Below are 13672 nucleotides of genomic sequence, written 5' to 3'. Positions count from 1 at the left end.
TAAGATGATTGATTTCAGCTAAGGCAGTCCCAGAATAAACAAGGTCCAACATTTAGAGATTTTTATAAATTGAGAGAAATTTTCAAATTAGAAAGTAGCAGATTGCTCTGCGCCTCTCTACGCCTCCCTCTCCTGTAATCCTACCGCGCTGTGCAGCTCTCTCTACTCTGGCAGGTTGACCTGTAAAAGACATGGTTCCAGGTGTGCCACTTAGAGCAGCCAGAGGGGTCCTTACAGCAGAATCTCCATCATATGGCCTTTGAATTCCCTCTGCCATGGCCAACACTCTGCACACAGTAGACAATTAAAGTTTCTTAAAGGAGTGAATGTAGTCTTTTAACAGCACTTTGTAAAGTGAATCAAACTATCTAATGTACCTCTTTTTTTTTCAGATTGATTCTTTTGGAATTTGAGTCTCTAGATGGCTGGGGTCTTCTATGGAATTTCTTTCCCAGGGAAGATGGCTCAGTTTCATCTTTAACTGAATCAAGTAGGGGAGGGGTGGTGCAATGCACGGTTGTCACCGTTCCCATCCCCATGCCTTGATTTTCACTGATCCTAAATAAGTCCACACACATTCATCTATCCCTTTAAACTTTTAAGAGTCAAAATCATAGGTTTCAGATTTTACATACATGCACATGCATGTACACACACACAAACATACGTACACACACACAGGCACACACCCCTCTATCCATGATGCATAAAGATGTTAGCATGGACGCACAATACACGAAAGCAAAGGTGTAAAAAGAGACCACAAAATTTAGCTGGGAAAATGAGCAAATGAGCTGGGAAAGGGCAAATATGGTCCGAAATGGGCAAAAAAGTGAAATTAAGATTGTCAAAACATTTATCCTTGTTCCCTGCAAGAAAGACCACCTCTTGTCTCTTCATAAGAAACACTGGGAATTGCTCATCTTTTAGATTTTAATACTTTCATTACTTAGTTTAGATCTGTTTTTGCTTTCTAAAAAATTAGTATTTTATCTTTAAATCTCTTGACCCTAAATGCTACTTCCTTCTTGCGTGATTGTCCTTTCCTAAAGTTGAGTTTCATGAAGACAAGTGACCTATCCATTGCCTCAAAAGGGAGTATCTCTCCCGGTAACCACGTTTGTGTCAGAGTTAGCCTACATAATGGGTATTGATGATGACAACAATGACGAGAGTCCCTGTTGAAGGAATGACAGGAGAGGATGTGTGAAGGACACAGTTGTTTCAACTCTAAGCAAAAGGGAAGATGACATACCTAAGCTGCATCCCAGACACCCTTCTTCACAAGGCACACATTCTTCATAGTCTGGATCTTGGATTTCACCTACACAATATAAAGAGAAATAAAGCACAATTTCACTTTACTTTCACTGAATGGAAACACAAATAATTGCTCTAAAAATATGTTGGTGTGTAGCTTATTTTCAAGCAAATTGTAGAGCAGTTATGAAACTCCAAACCATGCTTTGGAGATAAGTATGTCACCCACATTTTTTATCTCCTTCTATTAATTTAATAAATACTTAGTAGATTGGATTAGCTTGATCGGCTATAAGTAGAACAAAGTTAGACTGTATGCCATGCAACTAGTTTTGAAGTCAAGTTGGTGTGCTGTATCTATTAAAGAAGTAAGTTCTGTTTTGAAAATGTGGTTGGGTATATAAAATGATGAAGCTCTATCTCCTTATGTCTGTTGTCATAAATAATTTTAAAGAAGTTTTAAATTCTGTGCTACCTTAGTAGGACTTCCCAGATGACACTAGTGGTAAAGAACCTGCCTTGCAAAGCAGTAGACTTAAAAGACACAGGTTTGATTTCCTGGGTTGGGAAGATCCGCTGGAGGAGAGCATGGCAGCCCACTCCAGTATTCTTGCTTGGAAAATCCCCTGAACAGAGGAGCCTGGTGTGGGGTACAGTCCGTAGGGTCGCAAAGAGTTGGACATGACTGAAGTGACTTAGCACACATACAGCAACCTTAGTAAGCATTAAGACGAAAAAAGAAAGAGGTCTTCATTATTCTAGAAATGTGCTAAAGCTCGCTCAGTACCAGACCAGGCATAATTCTTATACAGCAGAGAAAGTCCGCAGCATTTTACATTAACAAGAGCAAAATCTATATGTATTGCTTTTTAATTCCTTTTTTGCAGTGTAAGTAGGAATTGAACAATAACAGTAACACATATATTCCCAGAACATTTTTATATTTCCAGGTCATTTTAAGTAGGCTGACTCTCACTGGCTTCTGCCAGAAAGCAAGCACAGAGCATGCTATGCTCTCCCTCTCACAAATGAAGAAACCAAGGCATGGAGAAATTAGATTGATTTTGCCCAGGGTCTCATGACTGGTGATTGGGAAGGAGAGTATTGTTGGCCAGGACATTTGAATTCTAATCTGATTTTCTCTCCATTTTACCTTTCCCATAAACCCTCCACTGGAGTTCACCTTCTATGTATGTGATTAGCTGCATTCCTTAGTCCTTGGATTGTGTCTAAGCAAACGCTTGGGGAAAGAGAGCAGGGTAGGTATCACTGTCCCCACTTGTGGTGTAGATTCGTGGGAAATCATCCAGGTGCGACCATTGCACCAGGTAGATATTCAAGTCTCTGGGGCATCCAGGGTACAGCCCCTTTTGTCTGCAGTGGCTCCAAGGCAGCTTTACCTTGTCCACATTCTAACTTCTGGCAGGTGTGATTGGAGGGCACCAGGAAGTAGCCGTGCACACATCGTGTGCAGACGTGTGTGCTGTGACAGAGCTCACAGTTGTCTGGGCAGGGCTGGCAGGTGTGGCCCTCGTCAGGGTAGTAGCCTGGGGGGCAGCTCTCTCGACACTCCCCCCAGTACAGGAACCGCTCTCTGCCATGCTTATCTAAAGAGAAAGGAGCAAAATGAAAAGAGGGAAAATGAACAAAATTAGCTATGAAGATAACAATAGCTGAAGACATTTTGTTTGAAAGATGTGACCAAGTGCTTTTACTCCCAGCAGATCAAGGAGATAAGAATGGATTGAATGAAAAATGCAGTCTCTTTGAACTTTTAGTTGAAAAGATTTCCTTGAACTCCTTTTGGTGTCAGTGGAAGCTCTCAGAGTTGGTGACTATAAAGATCCCATGAGAATAAACAAGTGCTTGATGCATTTCTATGATAGTGCTATCTTTTAGAATGATTTTGAATTCTGTTATCAAAATCACATGCTTGTCTTAATTGTATAAGGACTGAATTTTTGCATAACTACCAACTCCTGTATTGACAGCCTACTGAAGCTCTCAACCAAACACCCCTCTTTGACTCATTTGCATGAATTCCTGGAAGTCCTGTCAACATTGGACTCTACTAGGAAAGAATCAGCAGTACCCCCAGTATGAGACTGGGAATTTGCTCCTGTGGAGAATCCAATGTTGCTACTGGAGAAATGGATGCAAACTATCATAATCAATGCAAAAGGATTCTAATCAGTTCTAATCACACACTTAAATACACAAGATTAATGTAGATGCACCTGAAAGCCTCTACCCTACCCCCACTGATCCCCTGGAGTTTTCACTAGTGCTGCGTGTGCCCAGGACATCTGTCTTCTGTGAATCAGGTCTCCCATGTGCTTCTAGTTTAGAAAATATCTGTGTCCCCTAAAACAACTGTGTCTAGAGCTCACTCATCATGTGATTTACCACATGAAGATCCTGAACCATTGACCTTCGAGAAGCAAGGCTGCCAGATTTCTAAAGATAGTGCTGACCTCATGTTACAAGTGCAAAATCCAAAAGTCAGAATAATATTAAATTGAACCATATAAATTTGCCAACAATCAGCTGTTTTTTTTACCTGTAAACTAAGCACTTTAAAAAGATTTAACCTAATTTTCTTATTTAATTGAAGTCCTATTTGAAATACAATTTAAAAACCACACCCTGGAATTATGAACTCTGAAGTGCTCTTTTTTTTCTGATGGCAGTTTCATGCCAGAAGTTTGCTGGTCCTTACAGAACAAGATATATAAAGAGAGCCTCCGAAGAGGTGGTTAAAAAAGAAAAGCGTTTGCAGTTTTCAGGTTAGACCTGGAAGAACATTATCCTCTAAAGGAAAGGAGTGTTTGGGAGGATGCAACGTGCACTTGGTGATTCTATAGCTACAGATCAAGATTTGGAGCACAGAATCCTAATCTGGTGGGACCTGGAATCTCAAGAGACCACAGAAAGGTCAACTTTCCAAGTTGTGTTCCTTTCAGTCCACCATAACTCATTGAGAAAAGATCCTGCTTTACAGAGTGCCAGCCTTCCCACACATAGGTAGTAAGATGTGAAGGCTAGCAGTGACAAGCCCACCCTATCCTCCATCTTCCTGTCCATCCCCTGCACCTTCCCTTGATGTCAACTCAGGATCCAGAGGCTTGGGGACAGCTTGGCATATGGTTATGAGTTTTAAATATGTATTTATTGAATGATTGAATGAATGAGTGAATTCATATTTGCCAACATTCCTGTTTTTCAAACATATCCAACTGGATCAACAATCTTAAAAATAAATGATTATTTCAGATATTAGAAGAAATGTTATTCAATTCCATATTGATTGTTCAGATATGGCTTTGTTATTTGAACCCCTTTGGGTATTATAATCTGGCTTAAAGGACAGATTTAAAGGGTCTTGTTTAAAATACATGGACTGTGCAAAAGGAAGTCACTTAGGCACCTTCAAAATGGCAGGCTTTCCCCACCTGCTTGGGTCAGGATTATGCCAAGATTTGATCATATTTCTAATAGCTTGACAGCATGGCAGCTCACTTAGCTTTGGGTGATAATTTGGATACCTCAATGATTTGCATATCATACATAAAATTTTGGCTACTTGCCCAGAATCTCAGAATTTAAGTTCCTGTAATGATATGTAGGAGAAGCTGGTTCTGATAGAAGAAGGGCTGATATTTTTGTTAGGTGCCAAAACCTTTCACATCAGCAATGTGAGACGAAAGTTAAAAAGCGAAAAACTCCCAGAGAGGTTCAGGTTGGCTTTCATTTATACTGAAGAGTAATTAATTGTTTTCAGAGTATTTCTTGGCAGCTGATTTTGTTAGAAGGGAGGGTGGACCAACGTGAAGTCATTGGATGTTTGCCAGAGGAAAAGAAGGTTGAAGATTGCAGGCAGGATGGGAACAGGATTGCTGGGAAGGAAGAAGGAAAGGCTGGGGACTCTGAAAATAAACTTTATAAAGTTTACTTCAACATTTTGCTTACTGCAGCTACTGTATAATTGGTAGAATTTAGCTTCGGGTTCAGTTTGGTAGAGGATAAACTGGGGTGAGAGTGAATTTTCATCAATAGAGCTAGCCTTCTGCCTTTCCAAAAGGATTCAGACCTAACTTTAACAAAGTTACAATTCAGCAAGAGGTAAAGTTTCTACAAAGAGTTGGGAGAGGCTTATGTGTGTGGATGGGGCTCCTTAGCCAGAGGAATTTCAGCCTTTGAATAAAGCCTCTTGATACAGAACTGCATCCGTTCCATCATCTATCTTCTGTAGCACTGAATCATGGATTAGTTGCCCTAATACATGGTCTTGGGATATAGCACTCTTAACAGGCAGAAAACTCTGCTAATCAGAACCTGGCCAACCATCTCTTCAGGAAGCCTCTTTTGCTCACTACAGCTGAAAGTAGTGACATGTGGTAGGGTTACTGCCATTCATCCAGTCTTTAATATCTTCTCATTTTATAACACACGAAGACAAACTTGTTTTTTAGATTGTTAACTTGAATGTGAGTATCATGCTATCATTTACTGTATCTTCCATGGCACCTATGTAGAGTAACTTGTACACAGGAGTGGCACAATACATTTAAAAAATTTTTATTGAAGTCTAGTTGATTTAAATGTTGGGTTTATTGCATGCACTTTTGAGCCTAACAGTTCATCAGTCCTCAAAAACTTTTCTGATGAGATCAGCGGTGATATTAACAAATGTGAAAAAAAAAGTTGTGTTTAATTTCTGCTGTGCAGAAAACTGACTCGGCTAGAGACTGAAATGCCCATAGAAGTAAGTGGTACAAACAGTAACAGTAGTAATAGTAGTAGTAATAATGATCATTATTAACATTTTTTGTGCGCTTCCTGTGCAGTTCACCTTGTTCTGAGTGCTTTATTATTTTGTCTCATTTCATTTTCATAATAATCCTAAAGGAAGCAGCCATGATCACCATCTTACAGGTGAGGAAGGAAACAGAATAAGCAGGGTGGAGGTAAAATTGGACAGATATACTTTGTTTAAACACAAATCAATCATTTTAATTTACACAAAGATATGTGTTCTCCCTCACTTTTCTGCAAATGCATGAAACTATTCATTTATTCTTCATTTTTCTTTGTTTTATGACAAGCAAGAATAAAGCTAAATAATTCTTCCCCACCAGTAAAACCATGTAAATGTCGTGATGGTGGTAACTGACAGCCTCAGGATCAGTGAGACAGCTGGGAGGGGTGGGGACTATGGCAAATGGAGAGCAGCCTGGAGGTCTCTAGTCAATCATTTGAGGACCAGAAGACGCACTGTTACCAAATCTTCCAGGTTTTCAAGAGAAAAATTTTTTTTAATTTCCCAATTTCATTCAAATTTTTTAAGTGTAGGGCAAATAAAGTATAAATCAGTCCCTGAACCTATTTGCAGGACAGCAGTGGAGACACAGCCATAGAGAACAGACTTACGGATATGGGGAGTGGGAGGAAGGAGAGAGTGGAATGTATGGAGAGAGTAACGTGGAAACATATTTATTACCATATGTAAAATAGATAGCCAGTGGGAATTTGTTGTATGACTCGGGGAACTCAAACCAGAGCTCTGTAACAACCCAGGATGGGGAAGAAGTTGGGAGGGAGGGTCAAGGCGGGAGGGGACATAGATATACCTATGGCTGATTTATATTGATGTTTGGCAGAAACCAACACAATATTGTAAAGCAATTATCCTTCAATTAAAGATAAGTAAATTTAATTATATAAATATAAATCAGTCCCTCATGAAGTCAAATTTGGGGACAGGCATATGTAGAGACGGAGAAGGCAATGGCAACCCACTCCAGTACTCTTGCCTGGCAAATCCCATGGACAGAGGAGCCTGGTAGGCTGCGGTCCATGGGGTCGCTAGGAGTCGGACACAACTGAGTGACTTCACTTTTACTTTTCACTTTCATGCACTGGAGAAGGAAATGGCAACCCACTCCAGTGTTCTTGCCTGGAGAATCCGAGGGACGGGGGAGCCTGGTGGGCTGCCGTCTGTGGGGTCGCACAGAGTCGGACACGACTGAAGCCACTTACCAGCAGCAGTAGGGAGACTAGAGAACAGTCAAGGGTCAAACTGCAGAGGACTAGAGTGACCATAGAATATAATTTATTGACACCAGAAGCTTTAGAATTGTGAAGGTCTGGGACAGTAAAGGTCATATTTGTGTTTGGAAGAGATTACCCTGCCATCCCACAGGGCTCTGACAGCTTCTAAATGGTGTCACTCAGGGCTGAGGGGACCCTGACACAGCCTCTCTTAGGCTGTTTCTCCTGAAGACTGAATGTGTCTGTCTTAATTTCCTAGCTTTTCACTTTCACTTCAGTGAAGCTTAGCTTTGCTGTCTAGCTCATGCCTGTCATTGTGTTTGCATGCCCTTACTTTCTCCTTCTCTGGAAAAACATCTCTTAGCTTCTCTCTCACCTCCTCAGGGGAAGTAGGTCTGTGTCTCTAGCAGTGTGAACTTATGTTCTGACAGTAAGCAGAAACTGCAAGGTTGTACATACTCTTTAATGAACAGCTGTCTAATCTCACCTGCCTCTTCCCCAGAGATGAGGCTTCTGAGTCAAACAAAGTAATGTCCAGTGGGAGAGCAAGTTGAAGTAAGGGGAAGAAATGAGCAACCAGACTCCCTCACCTACTCCACAGGAGGTGCAGTTGGAAGGCTCATCTTGGCATTCTTGGCAGGTGAAATGACATGGATGACATTGGTTCCTGAATTCAAATTTGCCCAAGGAACAGTTCAAAACGCAGCGGCCATCATCAAAAATCCTAGAGGCAAGCAGACTTTTAGTTTGTAAGGGTGGCTTTGTGGGATGGCATTAAGTATTAGAACATGTGGTGTTTGTGTTTTGCTGCACAGACTTTGTTTCATTGTTCCAGAAACAAGGGTGATGCCTGGGACTGATCATCTTAGAACATGGGGAGCATTAGTCACGTACCCATCCTTGGCCAAAGATTGGACCCAACAGCAGGCATGCCAGGAACTGGCTGTGGATGTAACCTTGATTCTTGTTTCAAACAAATTAACCAGTGCCCTGGGGATTAAACCTGCACTGTAGGCTCCAGCCAAACCCAGTCAACACTGAGATGGGGGTCTTTGAACTTTCAAGGCATTTTAGTGGTCTTTGAATCCAGAGGCTTTGGAGAAAGTATCTTTCTTTAGTTATCAGTGTGCCCACACTTTGCAAGGAAATGTCACGTCCAAGGGCTCTTGAAGCAGCACTATCCTATAGTTTAGGTGCTACTTATAAACTTGACCTACACATATGGCAAGTAATCAATGAACTCTGGTTTTGAGTGTCATTTTTGCTAGTGTTTCCTGGTGTATAGGGTACCACAGTCTCTATTTTCTGACCATGTTTGCCATCACCTACAAGGACACCACAGATAAGTTAGTATATGGGCTTCTAAAACCTTTGGTTTTATACACATGCAATATATATATCATAATGTCATGGTTAATATTTTCAAAGTTTTCTTTCTTCTTTCCTTTGCAAAGTAATCCCATGTGATGAAGTAAATTGTATCCAAGAATTTTGCTCAGAAAAAAATACACAATGTCTAAGATTTTGCTCAGAAAAAAATACACAATGTCTAAGTGCAAGTCAGATGAGTAATGTGGATGGATGAAGTGAGCTGGGGAGCTCCAACCCCAGTTTCGGATTCAGTCATTCCTCGGGGGAGAGAGCCAAGAATCTGCATTTTTGACAAGTTCTTGGATCGTGTTCATGGTGCTGGTCTAGGGAATTTACTTTGAAAACTTCTCAGCGGTGGTCTAGGTTATTGGGGAACTTGCTAAATGACTCCTACCTAAGTCATACAGGTGGTGCAAACCAGTGTCTCAGAGATCTTCCTTACAGCAGTAGTCACTGTGTCAGTCATGAAGGTGTCTGAGTAGTAGCACACACATGCTCCCCGGAGGGCGTGATGCTTGTATCCACATCCGGGAGAGCTGAAGGCCTGAAAACACTGCTAGGGGTTCTTCCTCTCTCCACCCAGAATGATGTCACAGCTCGTTCCTGGGGTGGCATTGGTTTGTCAAACTTCTTCTGTTTCCATAGCTAGAATCAGCCCTACATGGAGGACTGGCATTTCAGTCCTGGGTTTGAAGGAAACTGTGGTGGGGACAAGGCATCCTGAGTATGTGTTGCTTGGAATCATCTACCTCATCCCTGAAAGTCTGTGTCATTTGCATCTGCTTGGAAATAGAATGGAATTCAGGCCAACCACACAAGAAGGCCGCCTTGTTCTTGGATCCTCAGCCCCTCAGGTTCTGGTCACCCCACCCAGCACAATGGCGTTGAATAATACTTTTGGCCCACTGCAGGGTGTGGAGTCCCAGCCCTAAAAAAGACATGCATACACATCTGGCTGTCCATGTCAGAAGAGATCTCCTGCACCACGACCTGTAATGGGAAGACTGTGCTCTTAGGCCAGACGTTCAGCTGATGGCACTAATGCTAGCTGGGAAATCCTGACCCCACCCTGGCTCTGGTCTCTGAGCTAGAGGATTTGTCAAGGAATAATTTGGATGTGGCTAGTTAAAAAAAAAAAGAAACATGAAAGAAACCTCCCTTTATGAAAAAACTGTGTAAAAGCTTTCTGAGGTTTTTAAACAATTGAACTACTTTGTTCTTCACTAAGAAGGAGAATGGGGCATGTTTATTTGTGAAGGTTCATTTTCTTGCTAAATTGAGAAAAAATGAAAAGTACATCATCATTTTACTCTTTGTGGGAAGAGATGACAGATTGGTTTTGGGGGCAATTATTTCTCTTGAGAGAGTGATCTAATACTGCCAATGGTTGGAACCTTTTAAAACCATTCAGAAACTTGAGTGGGTGTGGCAGTGAATCAAAGGGTGTAGTGGTGCCATGTTTACACAGGGGAAGGGCTGTCTATATTTACTCGAGAGCCTGAGTTTAAGACAGTACTAAGCAAATAATTGTGCCTTAAGCCACCTCCCTCTATCCCTACCTTGAAGAAAGCACAAGTGACCTACTCAGTTTTTGTAAGAACATAATTCTTTTTTTTTTTTTTAAGAACATAATTCTTTATAAAGATTGAATGATAAGGAAACTAGTTGTGCTTGAGTGAAGGACTGAATTACATCATCTCCTGCAAACTCCCCTACCCCAACTTCCTTAAGAAAAATTGTTAAGGAACTTGAAGAAAAAGCCCATCTCAAGTGACACAGATTCCCACAGATACCAACAGATCTTCCCTAGTGGGGGAAAAGAGATCCTCTTAGTCTGGGCTTCATGGGGCCGATGAAAATTTTCTTTAAAGCCAACTCCAGCCATCTCTGGGATACCAGTCATCCAGTTTGTGGATTTCTGAGACACCCAAGCAAGCTCATCTGTACTGGGGAAGCCCTATGGTCCCCAGGTCACACGTGCTCTTGGCCTTTTCATTAGCAGTGAACCATTCTGAGTCCAGCAGGCCTCATGGAAAGGAAGAAGGTGGTAAAACCAAATGTTTGAAGAGCTGCCAGAGGTGAAGTTCTCAACATTGGCACTAAATGTTCCAGAGACCCCAGTGTGTGTGTGTGTGTGTGTGTGTGTGTGTGTGTGTAGAAAAGATGCAAGTTAGGATTAGCTGGACCTCCGTGTTGACTGTTGGTTTGCCTAACTGAAACCATCACAAGAATATTTACTGTAATTTCTTGGTAGTGTTGTAACAGAATGAAATCTGACAAAAGGTTTTTTCCCCCTGGATTCTGGAAACAGATCAAATAAAACGTTTGAGGGTGGGTCAGAAAACTTTTACATGGTTTTAATTAGTTCATGGACTCTGCAATTCCTTCAGGACTGGGTTGGGAAATTATCTTGGGCAGTGAGGACCATGACATTATAGAGCGATTGAACTGGCCAGAAACTTCATTCAGATTTTCCGTAAGATGTTCTGGAAAAACCCCAACAAACATTTGGCCAACCTGAGACATGTTATATAGCAGTGACAAAGACTGTACCCCAAGTTTTTAATTATCTTGAAGGAGCAAAATAAACCCAAAGGTTTGTAGAAAATGTAATGGCAACCCAGTCCAGTATTCTTGCCTGGGAAATCCCATGGACAGAGGATCCTAGTGGGCTGTATATGGTCCATGGGGTCACAAAAGTTGGACTCAACAAGTGACTAAACCACCACCACCACCAAAGGGAAAACTAGAAGATAAAGAAAGGGCTTTTCAATTTCCTGGAAAACAACTTCAGAGTTAAATTATTTTTTAAATTTTTATTATGGAAAAACTTAAACATGTAAAATAAATAAGACATAACAGAAACTGCCCCTCACCCAGGTTCTTTCAGCTTCACCAATTATTAGCACATGAGCTGATAATTGTTTCATCTACATTCCCACTGATTTACTTCTCTCTCATATTAAGAAAACTTCTAAGTTAACGTTTCTTTCCCAGATAAAAACTCCTTTAGGGATGACCTTTATTCTGTCAGTACTAGAGATCCCCCAAAAGCATAAGAATAGAAAGAAACTCAGAGGGCCCACTAGTCCTGTTTGTCTTGTTTGCCGCACCTTTCTGCTACCCCATGTCCATTTTCTGCCATTCTCTGACCTGCTGTGCCCACTAGTGCCCACTAGGGCCCACTAGAGACTGCATTCCTAAGCTCACTTTCCTCACTTGTAAGTGGTATTTCCCTTTGGGATTCAGATGCTTCAGACAAGGAAAGGAAACACCAGCAGGAGATCTGAGGATGGGAGGAGAGAGGTTATGGTAATTATTCCTTCTGGAGCCACAACTCAGGTTCCTCCTTGCATGTTTCTGGAGTGGTTATGTCCCCTTCAGCTCCAGTTTCTATCAAGCCTCTTTTCTTCTAAGGCTACAGGTTTTGCTTCAGGCCTAGGGTGTAAAAGCTGTCCCAGTGTTCTGGTCCCTGAGTGCATCAGCCCTTGACTTTGACCCACTACCCCCAAGTCACCTATTAAAAAAAAATTTTCATGGATCTTGCACCTAACTCAAAACTGGACATAAAGCAGGTGCTGAAGATTGCCTTGAATAGACCTGATTCCAGTCAAGGAAATACTTTGGAGAACACCTAAAGAAAATAGCTTGCTGCCCTTTTGAGAACAAACAAGTCAATGACTCTATCTTTCAAAATAGTTTCTGAGATCTACACACTTGCTTTTCTATCTTCAAAAGCTAAACCATGGGCTGCTGAAGCCAGACTATCCAAATGGCCCAGGAGACCTCTGATCTTATACCAATGAGCTTAGATTTTTAAAAATGGCCATTGATGGTAGTTGAACTTTTTCTCACTTCTGGTGAGCCTGGGGAAGTCATGACTTCTGTAGTGTACACTGGATGATGGTAGCTGCCTTATTAAACAAATACTAACAAGTTCCCTTGGTTCAAAGATGTTCAAACGTGGTGTAGGGTTTGATTTTGATATGGCGAGGACTTAAAGGAGAAACCGAGAAACAGAATGTATTTTCAAAATGGTGTCTGTGTCTAGTAATATCCCTCGAAGCTGACTTAACACAAATTCAAGAGGCATAGGTTTCTTAAAGAGACACTTACCAAATGTTATCACAGCATTAAGAATTCCTAGTAAGACCCTTCTTTTGTTTCCTTCTTTTCCTCCTTCCCTCCTTTATTTCTTCCTTTCTTTTTTCTTTTCTTTCTTTTCCTCCCTCCCTCCCTCCTCCTTTCCCTTTCTCCCTCCCTCTCTCTTTCTTTTCTTCTTTCTGAGGGAGCTATTTGGAGAGCCAAGCTCATGATGTTAGTTATATACTTTATCAGGTTTGGTAAAACTTCTATTTATTGATTTATTACTGTGTGCTAATCACTAGAGAATAAAGAGACACATACACAACAGTTCCTGCTCAGGGTATCAGAGTCCAGACAAAGAATTAGATGAAATAACTCTTGTGCATGGCAGAGGGGATGTCCATGCTAGAGATTTACTTGCCACGGGAGCAGCCTCATTATATTGATCTTGGGAGAGACCCTGCTTCCTTTGCATTTATCAGAGCAGTGATGAGACCAACAAATATTACATACTAGAATTTATTAATAGAGGAATATTGATTAAAAAAATACAGTGTGCTCCCAACTCTCTTCACTAGAGATTCTCACTGATTAGCAAACATGCTTGTCCCATTCAGAGATTTGCTATTTTCCTCATTCGTTCAGTTACCAAACATTGACTGAGTGCCTACTAGTTTCTTAGCACTGTGATAGATAATGGAGGTACAAAGACGAGCATTTTAAGGGGCTTACAGTCTAACAAATAGATTTGTGAATCAGTGTCTTAAAATGTCACAAGTGCAATCATGGACGTTTGTACAGAGTATAGGGGACATAAAGGTGAGGTTTAATTCTATTGGAAAGAGGTAACAAATGCTTTCATAGAACAGTTCACCCTTGAATTGACTTTAGAAAAGTGAATAGA

The 13672-nt window shown here is 41.2% G+C and overlaps 1 protein-coding gene across 1 annotated transcript in view; it reads right to left on the bottom strand.

The window, feature by feature from the left end:
• The window catches only part of PCSK5 (proprotein convertase subtilisin/kexin type 5), a 503247-nt gene that overhangs the window by 86115 nt on the left and 403460 nt on the right, over window positions 1–13672 (bottom strand). Inside the window, exons 22-24 of the mRNA XM_052644706.1 lie at window positions 7902–8035; window positions 2661–2867; window positions 1256–1324 (exon numbers count right to left, since the gene is read on the bottom strand). Of these exons, the coding sequence (XP_052500666.1) occupies window positions 1256–1324; window positions 2661–2867; window positions 7902–8035 (410 nt within the window). The remainder of the gene's footprint in view (window positions 1–1255; window positions 1325–2660; window positions 2868–7901; window positions 8036–13672) is intronic.

Source organism: Budorcas taxicolor, chromosome 8, assembly GCF_023091745.1.
Source record: "Budorcas taxicolor isolate Tak-1 chromosome 8, Takin1.1, whole genome shotgun sequence".
NCBI lineage: Eukaryota > Metazoa > Chordata > Mammalia > Artiodactyla > Bovidae > Budorcas > Budorcas taxicolor.
Note: the sequence above shows the minus strand (reverse complement) of the source record. Positions and strands in the feature narration are given on the sequence as shown.